The sequence below is a fragment of the Pomacea canaliculata genome, linkage group LG5 (genome assembly GCF_003073045.1).
Source record: "Pomacea canaliculata isolate SZHN2017 linkage group LG5, ASM307304v1, whole genome shotgun sequence".
Lineage (NCBI taxonomy): Eukaryota > Metazoa > Mollusca > Gastropoda > Architaenioglossa > Ampullariidae > Pomacea > Pomacea canaliculata.
Window position 1 is genome coordinate 1,876,281 of NC_037594.1, and position 11,878 is coordinate 1,888,158.

The 11,878-nt window shown below is 41.7% G+C and overlaps 2 protein-coding genes across 3 annotated transcripts; one reads left to right on the top strand and one right to left on the bottom strand.

Moving 5' to 3' along the window:
- Positions 1-146: 146 nt before the first annotated feature.
- Positions 147-3,365, bottom strand: LOC112563522. Of its 2 annotated transcripts, XM_025237459.1 has the most exons (4): positions 2,313-3,365; positions 1,771-1,914; positions 1,494-1,634; positions 147-1,167 (listed from the first exon to the last, which is right to left on the bottom strand). In XM_025237459.1, exons 2-4 carry the CDS (start codon positions 1,877-1,879, stop codon positions 443-445), a joined length of 975 nt encoding a protein of 324 aa, XP_025093244.1. In that variant the 5' UTR covers positions 1,880-1,914; positions 2,313-3,365; the 3' UTR covers positions 147-442. The 2 variants fall into 2 exon arrangements, with proteins under 2 accessions (XP_025093244.1, XP_025093243.1); XM_025237458.1 differs by having other exon boundaries at positions 1,771-3,365.
- A 293-nt stretch (positions 3,366-3,658) lies between these two features.
- On the top strand, positions 3,659-11,107 carry LOC112563521 (uncharacterized oxidoreductase YjmC-like). The gene is made up of 13 exons (XM_025237457.1): positions 3,659-3,765; positions 4,025-4,385; positions 5,226-5,339; positions 5,582-5,662; positions 5,930-5,991; positions 6,279-6,332; positions 7,635-7,733; positions 7,997-8,062; positions 8,418-8,487; positions 8,889-9,013; positions 9,124-9,219; positions 10,563-10,673; positions 10,884-11,107. Exons 2-13 carry the CDS (start codon positions 4,181-4,183, stop codon positions 10,935-10,937), a joined length of 1,137 nt encoding a protein of 378 aa, XP_025093242.1. The 5' UTR covers positions 3,659-3,765; positions 4,025-4,180; the 3' UTR covers positions 10,938-11,107.
- Positions 11,108-11,878: the final 771 nt, after the last annotated feature.

The following is an 11,878-nucleotide window of genomic DNA, read 5'->3' on the forward strand; positions in this document are numbered from 1 at the left end:
CGTCGAGCGTTGTGTGTCTGTGTGTGTAATAGGTCGTGGTATGAAAGGTAAGTGTGCGTTCGTTCTATTATATCTAATCGGTTTATAAAAGGTTTTGCGTGATAGAGCATACGAGTGTAAAGTATACCAAGCCAGGCACTGAAAATCTTCGAAAAAGCTCTGATACTTTTACGGGAATCACACATTTTTCATAATCCACAAGGCAAACCAAACGATAAATACAATCAACAGTGTCAGTTTATGCTTAGTTTTTCTTTAATCAAAATTCAGCATCTACAATTTGTTTTCCATTCCCCACTATTAAAAATTTCAGTAAGCTGTACACTTGTAAAATTTTGCTTGACGGTTTCAACAACACCAGATATAAATCATAAACAATGTATGAGATCTACTTTTAAAGAAAAACCTCAGTGTTATGGTCGTCTACCGCAGTCTCAGTAAGCTAGAGACTAAAGCTTTGGTCGAAATTGTCATCGTTTCTGTCTGCTCCATCATCTCTTGTGTCATCAGTCTTAAAAAGATCGGCGTATTTATCGTTGTCGAAGATGTCGTCATAGCCGTCGTTGTCGAAGATATCTTTTAGCAAACCGTCATAAAAATCACCATCTTGGCTGCGTCGGAACCTCTTTCCTGACGCGTCATTGATGTCAGCGTCAAAAAGGTCATCAAAAAAATCTTCAAAATTATCGTTGAGATCGTCGTCACGTGTAACGCTGTCATCGTCAGCTAAGTCATCAAAGACATCATCAAAACCATCTTCGACTAAATCATCCAGCTGGAACACAGGTCCTGACGAGCTCACGTCGTTGCCATTGGCTGGTGTTAGCGCATTTCCGTTTCTGCCACCCCGGATGTTCGAGACGTTTGTCGGCAAGACCCCGAGAGATCTCGTGATGGCCTGAGCTTGGGCTCGCGAAGTGGCCGTGTTAACGATCCCGGGTGGAGTCAAGCCCGACCGTGCTGCGGCTTGTGCCCTGGCCCGAGCTATGGCAAGCGTTTGATCCTCCCTCGTGCGAGCCGCCATTTTGGCGTTCGTCTGCGCTACGCCGCTGGCCAGAGCGTTCGCCGTGGTTCGCCTTGCAGCGACAGCGTTTGCAAAAGCTTGCGCCACGGCAGTAGCTCTGGCTCCTCCCTGGGGACAAAAATATCTCCCAGGGCGACGGGGATCTGTAGGAGAAGAGTGTATTTATTCAATTTACAAAAAAAGAAAACGGAGCCGAGGCTCTTAGTCACTTTTATATAATTTCTTAAACTTCTACAAAGATACAAAAATGTTTCTCAAACGGAGGAGATTACTAGAAAATATTGTTTCCTTAAATGTGGAAAAAGAAATTCACCACGACAAGGGAGTTAGGTTGGAGGTGTGGGGGGGGGGGGACGGACGGTAATTCACTCAGAACAGTTGAAATAATTTACTTACTGTGCTTAGTCCATGGATAAAAAATGTACATTGTTTAAGAAATTGACTTTTTCACCTTTATCTTACAACTGACCATTTGGGAACGCGATGTCGCAGGTGCAGGACCAGGGGTTGTAGCGCTTGCCAAGAGGACACTGCAAGATGGCTTCTCTCCCGTTTGTCAAGAGCTTGTAACACACGCTGAGCGAGTCTCCCACCGAACGGCTGTGACAGCCTACAATTGATACATCATCATCATCATCATCATCAAGAACAACAACAACTACAACAACATTATTATTATTATTCAGCCAGTTCCACGTAGACGGACTTCTGGACAGAAATTCGGACAAACTCGTCCAAGCTCTCACCTTTAGCCGCAGACACTGAAAGTTGTCTGTAACGATGATAGAAGCCTCGACCTTGCGTGTGGGTCACCGCGAGAATGACAAAGACAGTGAGACACAGGAAAGACCTCATGGTGTCACGTGGTACAGGTCTGCCCAGAAGGTGTCCTACGTACGTCAGACGAATGTGTTAGGAATGAACAGCAAAAGCACTTAAGATTGAATAAGGGGGCTGAGAACAGTGCTTTCTTATGGAAGGGTTAAAATAGCTCTTTGCTGAAATTGCTAGTGGGGTACAATTGTATTTTCAAATGACTGAGTTGAGTTCGTAGCAATATCGTATGCTTCACTAGATCTTTAGGACCTGTACGAGTACATGTATAAGTCACAGAAAGATTGTGACTGCAGCGAAGTAAAAGTCTAAATGAAAATTTAATTCCTAAACACATTGAAGTCCAGACTATATTTGTAAATACAATAGAGAGAAAGTAACAATTCGTTAATGTAATGAAGAATGATGACCCTAGGAGCTAAACCTATGTCACGAGGTTAACTACAAACATTACCTTCAAGTAAAACTGTCTGATGGCACGCTTCACCAAACGTCTCGAAGCACCTGCTTGACGAACTGTGACCAGTCCTGTCTTTTATACCGTGCAGCTGAGTGCACGCTGCAGTATTGATGGCCTCCAGGAAATACCCGGAGGCGCCAAGGGGCAGGTGACTCCTTCTCCTCAACAAGTACTCCCGCTTTTTTGGACATCACACATGAATCCTGGACACCTCAAAGAAAATGTTTTTATGTGAGTTACGTATGCCTTACATTGTACGAAGAAAGATGATGAAGCGAAGCTAATGCAAAAATGCAACACTCCGTATTTTAATTAATTAGCACTTATTTGTTTATGTATAAAGTAGACGTCCGTAGTGTACTGAATATGTTACAATAAAGTAAATAATAACAAAAATAGCATACAGTGCCACAGGGCACCACAATTAATATTTTATTCCTAATCAGCAATTTCTATTTTTTTCAAAGCTAATCTGAATCAGTTACTATCTTTACCAATCTTCATGAATATCTGTGATTTGTAACATCCGGGTTCACAAGATGTCACTTCCGGGAATACCATGACTGATGTTCGTCAAGTGCAGGTGTCGGGGGAGAGAGAGGAGTCAGAGACCTTGTCTTACAACGTGGCTGACACGGTGCCTGTCACGCCTAGTTCTGTTTCTTCCTTGTCAATCAAGCGTGGCCTGTGATCATGCACGTGCCACACCAAGACTGTGCAGGCTAATCAAGACCTTTGTCGGACAAACCTTAAGTGCAGGTGTTGTGACAAGATTGGCAAGACAGTTATTGGTTATTCTGCGTTCTAGAGTAAGAAATGCAAAACAAATGGTGAATAATAAAGGAACACTATGACGCAGCGTGGCTAGCTTTTATTCACTTACCTCCCTTGAGCGAGTTTTTAATATGAAATATTTTCATTTTCCACTGAATTTACACAATTTTTTTTAAAGGACATCGATGTTAAAGAATTCGAGATGTTCTAAGCAAACAAGAGAAACTATGACGAATTTAAAATAATCTTCATGGCGAAGAAGTTTATCTTGAACTGAATGATGCAATTAAATAAAAACGAACAAACACCCTAATGACTAAAAGATGTGAGACAACCGTTCAGTGACTGCCTAGTGTACATCACAAAGTACAATGAAAAAGTTATATGAACACGAGACACGAATGAAAAGTCTGGAGTCTACTATTAACCTAAACTGTAACAAGAGTCCCGCAGACGCATGATCCTCTCAGACATGTACCTGAAACCTCGAATGACTTTACCGTGAACTTCTACAAGTTTCTCGAACTCACAGTCATTTGCCGTGTTTGTTCTCCTCTAGATTTTCTCGGCCTTTCGCACCTTCCTGTATCTTTCTGTACCACACTCGTCGGGATGCATCTCTGCTGCAGTACCAGGCACGAGCATGAACATCCTTACATTTGTCTGAACGTTCGTAAGTCATCATGGATGAGTGTAAGGGTTTGCATAACAGTTGTGTATCGTTGCAGGAAGACCGATATGTTAGTGTTAGTGAGACCTCAAAATAATTATGAAGCCAAACGCATTATCCATGATATATACGTGTGTACGTGTGGTCTGTTTATTACACGTAAACCTGTTATTAATAGCAGAAAACTGTTTTTTTTTTTTGTATGAGCACTCAAATATCCTAACAAATACGCGAGTATGACTACATCTGTAACATGTTACAGTCCATGGCTGACAGCTGGATTCGCTCCTTGCCTCCTGTGTACGCGACTGGTACACATGCACCGACAATGACTGCGTGTCCTCTATTTTATCAGTGATAACTTTGCACTGAGCGAAGCTGTCGTCGTCTGCTACACGCAACCCACGCCAGACGTACGATGGCGACGTGTGAAGAGCTCGCAAAGCAGAAGACAGATGACGACGACGATAGCGATGTCATAGTGCCACGAGAGGACGTTCACGCGTTCTGCATGAGATGCCTGCAGAAGGTGGGCGCCGTCACAGAACACGCCGAGGCAATGGCCGAACTCATCGTGGCGGCTGACTACCGGGGCTTCTACAGCCATGGACTCAATAGGCTGGGTACGTAGCTTGGTGTTCACGAACACTATGAAGTCGTTAAGACTAAACAATGTCCTGTCTGTCTATTTGCTTGTCCTTTGGATGCTGATAGAACTGTCTTTTGACTACTCTTCGGTGTTGGCAAGTGTCCATTTTCTTCTGTCTTTAGTCCTTGTTCGCTGATCAGGTCTTTTTGTACTTAGCAAATGGCCACAACCGTGGTTTTCATTGGGATTGTGAAGTTTGCTATGCGGGGTCAGGTCAAGTTGACGTCTCGATAAAAAGTAGTCGAAAGCAGGTGCAAACACGTTTTTCACAAAAACACTTGCGGTTAACACACAAAGAGCACAGTCGTAATTACCAAACTCCTTTAGGTCCTCCTTGTCTTTTTGTTTTCAACTAAGCTCCTCGATACGAATAATAAACAGAGAAAGCAACAATAAAAATGGATAAGTCGCAAGATATGAAAGGAAGAATTAGGAAAAAATTGCAAGCGTGATACATGGAAGAGGTCATACGAGAGTAACAAGAATAAAAACTAACCTTAAGAAAAAAGCACTGCTGCGGATATAAAGGTCAGACGTTCACGCGCTTGATGCCATTTAAACTGGAAGGAAATGTTTAACAGCAAACTTAAAGTAAGATTTACTGATTATTCTGTCTTTAATAAACATACTATAAATGAATAGAACAAATTTAAACATGAAAGAACATTTATGCTTGGCATCTATTTTATAACCCCTTAGCTATTCTACTTTAACGGAACAAAATGTTCAGAGAACCTAAAATATTTGAAGTCACAGAACAACATGGACGATGGTGTTCACGATGGTTAAGAAAACAGAATTTCGATGATTGTAGATTTTTATATGGAAGACCTTCGCAGTGGACAAGTCATCTCTAAACCTGAAGTGAACCCAGCGATTGTGAAGGAAACAGTGGCTACTGCTTTGGTAGACGGCAACAACCTCATGGGTCAGTCACCTGTATCAGTTCTATCTTGATAATTAATTAAGGTTTTCTTATTTTTTTAAAAAATTCTTAATAACTAACTAAAATATTAGTATTTGTATTCCTTTAAAGAACCAGTTACAGAATGAAGTTAGGAGGAAAGTGTAGTCTTATTCCAGGACCTGTCAACAAGCGCGTTCTGAGTTTCTGTTTACCTGTAGATGTTGAGATGCAGTCCTCACCTGTATGTATCTGACATGTTACAGGTCCCGTGGTGGGCACCTTCGCCATGGATCTCGCCATACGCAAGGCCAAGCAGGCCGGCATTGGGTGGGTCAGTGTCAAAGGTCAGTAGCTGTTACGTGATCAGCAACATCACGTCAGTCAATAACAACAAAAACACCAGCAACATCATCAATAATAATAATTTTAAATCATCATCACCGTCACCATCGTCACCCATCAACCAACACCATCACCACCACCACATGCCGGTGTGACTTTATTTGACCTAAGCACAAAGTTAGACTTCTTAGAGCTGAGAATGTTTGGCATACTCCATTTGTAAAACTCCATGTCACTTGATGGCACTACCTTTGTCTGCCTTTATAAAGGATCGAACCACTTCGGTATCGCTGGGTGGTACAGCATGAGGGCCATGGAACAAGAGCTCATAGTAAGCCTTCACGATTCTCGTTTAATGCCGTGATTAGGGATTGACGGAGGGACTCGCTGTGAATTTAATTAATGTATCTTTGATTATGTACAAAAACAGCCACAATTAAACACTTTAATGCTCATAGTGACCGTCTCCACTTTGAAAAAAAAGTGTTTAAATAGAATTGCAAGCGTACATCTTTTGATGATCCTCATATTATTTTTAATATTCCCTATAAAAGACGATGCTAACAAGAAGTCAGTGACAAGTGTACCATAGAAAAATATTATCTGGGTTATTTACAGGGAATGGCTTTCACAAATACATCGCCATGCATGGTTCCAACACGCGCCAGACAGGTGAGTTCAAACGTATTGGTCCTAGCACCTTCCATGTCATTCTTTGAGACTAACCACAGTTCTTTTTTTTTCCAGATCGGTAGAAATAGTTCATTGACCTATAAGTAGACTTACATCTGTTGACCTCTTCCCCGACAAACGGCCTTTGCAGCCTTTTCTTCATTTTGGCCATTTTAAAATCTCTATGGGACGCATGTTGTCCTATATTTTCTACCGTTCAGAATTTTGTATCTGTTCATGTAAATGAGGTAGACTGTCATGACGAACATTAATAAGTTTTGTGCCATCCTGTGTCCCGCTCCGTGAATTTTCTAGCCTACTATCGTGTTCACTGATGCTCCTTGGGTGTCAGTAGTACTTCAATTATTTGAATCCTGAGCTCAACTTCACCTTTGTCCATCTCGACCGGTTCTTCGCCGGCGGTACGCAAGGGTTATGCAGGAATACACAGCGACATAAATAAGCACACCCCATTATGAAAATTAGTACTGTTATGAACGAACACGCTCGAGGGATACCCACGGACATACTTTCACCTTCTGGGGGTACAGTCCCGAACAAGGTTGAGACTAAAGGAGGCCACATACTGTTTTGTTGCCAGACCTCTGACAAATAACAAAGCACCACACACTTCACAAAGCCCTTAGGTTCACAACCACCACAAAGAAGACAGTAAAAATGTGTAGGCAAGTGAATACCTTGGCTGTGCATACATAAGGTGGAACACAAACAAGAATTATACATGTAGAATGCGAAATGTACACAGAAGTCCCTTCAACTGAAGGCTAAATGTGAATTATATTCTGTTTGAATAACGTGGAGGGCGTTTTTTTAATAAATATATATAAATAAATACTGACAATGTATTTTTTGGTACAAATAGATCAACTACTCGCTAGTCGCTAGCAACTTAAAGTTTATTTTAATGTGTGAGTGGGGTTGGCCTTTAAATTACTGCATCGCGATGGAGTCCTCCAGGTGTGTAGGAAAAGAACATCATTACCACTCCACCGTCCACAGCAAATGACATCGCAACACATCTACAGACACGTTTTCAGCCACTTCTCTTTCTTATGCTAGATAATCTGGAAATCTTTGCTTGAAAGATATTTTGGGTGACACTGTGACCTTTAGGGTAGTTCAGAGTTATGCATGTGAAACTGAATCAACTGACAATGATGCAGGTTGTCAGGTCATGTCTGAGTTGTCTATTAGCCAGAAGACGTTAAAATCATGAGATTTAAAAAGGATTTGAGAACGATTGGCAAAGGTCGAGGTTATTTGTTCTCAATTCGAATTCAGACAGCACTTGGGACAAATCCAATCTCAGTTGCGGCCCCTGCTGATGATGGCGACAGCTTCGTCTTGGACATGGCGACGACTGTGGTGGCGTTGGGAAAGGTGAGTCACCTCTACAGTCAACGAAGTCCAGTGTGGACCGTCGTCAAAAGGGCACATGTAGCAGATGTGTCATGATGCTTAATACTTTAATAACATACCACATTCCTCCGTTAACAAAAAATCACAGACTTAAAGAGCTAGTAGGCCATAAAATCTTATCGAATTTATTTTCCTTTATTTGATCACTTCTACAGAAACGAGATCATGTATGACAATTGCCCTGAGAGCATTTTTTACATTCCTCTTGCATTCCTCTCTTCCAGGTGGAAATAAAGCATACGCTCCAGCAACCACTTCCGTCAGGCTGGTCCTTAGACAAAGACGGCAGAGTGAGCTCACACTTTTTCTAAAAGTTTTCTTTTTTTATACACTTTGCCTATAAACTTCAGTGAACAGAAAACACTGGACACAAGCTTTTTAAACGTGGTTCCGGCCGAGAAAGCATTTGTGATGGAGGTGGTTGTGATTCTGCTAATGGTGGTAGTCATTATAATGGTGGTAATTAGAAAATTATTTTATCGCAAAAGAGAACAGACGAGACAAGAAAGGAACAGACGAACCAATGTAATAAAGAAAAAGAGTCAATTTCTTTTTTTTTTTGTATCTTTCCTCCCTCTCAGCAACACAATGCTAGATGATAAGTGTTTGTAAGTTATATTTTATTACCACGTTCTACCATTGCAGCCGACAACGGACATAGAAAAAGCCATGACAAGCGTCGCACTATACCCACTAGGGGGCGCGGAAGAAACGAGTTAGTGGAATTTCGCTTTTTCTTTTGTTTGTGTCTTTCCCTCGGCGCATATTTCACACAGACCAAATACAGTACAGAGATTTCGAGAAGAATAGTAAAAAAAGGGATTTGCGAAATGGAAATGTAGCTTTTGTTATTAAACCACAGCATCCAGAGTAGTTTATTTGACACAAAGTGACTTCCGCATGACATGACAGGTTGTTTTGTAGATGATGTCTTCTCTCTCTCGATTTTTAAATTGACTTGCAGTAGTTAATTACAAGGTAGGGAGTTCACTTGCGTTCCGTTCATATTCACTATGACCGGTATTCCCGTAGAACGAGACTTTCTGGCGATGTCACCAGTAGGTCACTGGTCATAAATTTTGATTTGGAAGGACCTTTTCTGTTTTCTTGCTGCAGGTGGCTACAAAGGCTATGGACTGGCCATGATGGTGGAGGTTTTCTGCAGCATCCTCAGTGGAGCCACCGCAACGCCGTTCGGTCGCATGTGGGGCAGAGATACTGAACCCGGTGGGGCCAACCTCGTGAGTGCATTTTTACGTTTTTTGTTCTGTTTTGGTTTCTGTAGCATGTATCGCCAAAGTGATGTAGCCTAGATAAAGCTAACGTTGCGAGATGACTCATTTGTTTACAGGGACATTGTTTCGTGGCCCTGGACCCACAGGTGTTTGCTCCGGGGTTCACTGACCGCTTGAGTGAGCTGTTGAACCACTGTCGCAACCTCCCGCCGGTAATTTCGCTTTTTCATATGCCAGATATGTGTGTGTGTGAGAGAGAGAGATGTATAGTGTACAGTCAGTCGTCCCTTCACCGACCCCTGGGGGAATGACATGGAGAGATCCAGCAGCAAACAGGGCCGCCACTATTGTCTACTGTAGGCGACAGTCAGCAGGTCCTGTACAGGACGACCAGTCCAGTCTTCGACCTTCGTGAGTCAGTTCTTCCTCTCACCACCGCGGCTTCGACTACCCTTCAAGGTGCCTTGAAGGACAGTCTCGCTACTTTATTTTCTCTTTCCTTAGAGTGAGGTATCGAACAATAGATACATCAATAGGAAAGCACAAGTAGAATTTCTTTAAAGTACAGTGATACCTCGGTTCTCGAACGCCTTGACTTTCGACCAAATCGGTATTCGACCAGGAAATTCGAGAAAATTTTGTCTTGGAATCCGAACAAATATTTGGAACTCGAACATCCGAACTTCCGAGATGAGCCGAGTTGAGCCGAATGGCGTTCATTCGGCACAGCGCGCCTTGCTTGCGTCATCAGTGTGAGTGCAGAGAGAGAGAGAGTCACGTTTTGTGGAGAGAATCATGAAATGTGTGCAAAATGGGCAGAAATCGCAAATTTTGTTGAACAACATCACCCTGATAAAGTGGTAGCAAATAGAGCAGTTAACATTTTTAATGACAATGTTATGTCCACTTTCCGCAAAATTTTGCAAAGGAGAAAAAAACAGCAAACAATTGACAAATTCTTCCGTAAAGAAATCAGACAAGCAACTGAAGAGCAAGATTCTGATTCTCCTCAGCAAAAGATACAGAGAACAGAAACACCCGAAGAGCAGTTACCCTCTGTTTTTATTGAAGAGGACTCCCCTTCAAAACAATAACCATCCCCCTTCCCTCCTCCCTCCACATTCATTCCCTCCTGCCATAAAGTTTGGTACAGGTACAGTAAATGAAACACAATTTACTGTACTGTACTGTACAGTACATTTTTTTGTTTGTTTTTTGTTTTTTTTTTTTGTTTTAATAAATACACTTTTATTTCTTATTTCTTGTTGAGACATGTTTTTTTACATATTATATACAAATTAGGCCAGTAAATAGGCATTTTCTGGGGCTTGGAACGAATTAATCCAGTTTCCATTATTTCCTATGGGTTTCATTGCTTCGGTTCTCGAACAATTTGGTTCTCGACCGTCTTCCCGGAACGAATTATGTTCGAGAACCGAGGTATCACTGTATATCAATCCATTTTTGCCTGTGCTGCATGTATTTGTCAATGTATACTTCTTTGTGTGACTTGCATATTCTTTATTCTGTGTTTTTGTGTATGTGTGTGTGACAGGCAGAGGGAGAGAGCGAGGTGTTAGTCCCAGGTGACCCAGAGCGACAACACGTTAAAAAATGCGATGCCCTGGGCGGAATCCCCTACGAACAAAATCAGATTCAATGGGCGGTAAGCATGGCACGTGTAACATCAGGACCTACGCAATAAATAAATACATAAATCAATCAATAAATCAAAACTAAAAAAAAAAAAAAAAAACAACAACGCCCAAGTAGCTACTTTTTATCTTCAGCTACAGATTATATTGGTTATAATCCAGCAAAGATTTTTAAAATGCTGTTGATGATAAACATTTGTGTCTCTTGGTTCTTTTCATAGCATAACCTGGCCGAGAAGAACGGACTGGCGCCTCTGGTGCGACTGTCGGGATAAGTGTTGGACAAGTGCACACACTAACCACTCTATAACACCGCAATATTCAGGTGTGAATGCTGACAAAGAAGTTTACCTGTCTGCCGATTTGTTTTGTTGTGCCCTCACATTCGCACAGAGTACAATCATCGTGTTATTATATTTGTGGGTAATAAAGTATATGTAAGCAGTGTTTTCTTGTAATACTGTGCAGACAGCTTCTGGAGCTGAAGCAAGTAGGTTAACTAGATAAGTCTTCTAGAAAGATCTCACTAATCTCTCTGGTGATTGGAATGGAACAGTGTTGCCATAGTTACACTGACTCTGGTCATAAAAAAGTGTTCTCACGGTCTTATTATCTCTAATTATTATATATATTATTATATTAAAGATAATGTATTGTATATAATAATGTATTATATATAATACATTATCTCTACAGCCGAGAATTGTCCTTTAAAGTGAATAGTGTGTGTATGTACAGGGGCGTGTACCGATAAGACTTTTTGGCGACACCTGAAACCTGAAAAGAAAGAAAAAAGAGCAAAGGTGTTGTTAGCCATCTCTTTGCAGCAATATACACATCAATCAAAGACCAGCCACTGAGAAGGAGAAAAAAGGAAAATCCTTCAATCGCAGTTTTTGCTGTTACCTCATCCCCCGGTGGCCTTCCCTTTCAGTGCAATCTTCTTTATCATGTGCATCCGCGTGGAGCCAGGTGGCGCTGCTCAATATGACTGTCATTCACACTGCGGGAAGGGGATGGGGGCCTGGATGGTGAAGGGTGGGTGGACTCGCTTACGAAGTGGAGGGTCTGGGTGGCACTAACGTTTCACGTACTGGTCGCGTAATGTCACTCGTTAAACATATCCTTGTAGTCGTCTGCTTTGCGAGCTGTTCACATGTCGCCATTGGATAACTTAGAAATAAAAAGGAAACCTCTTTAAAATATTCTCAACACT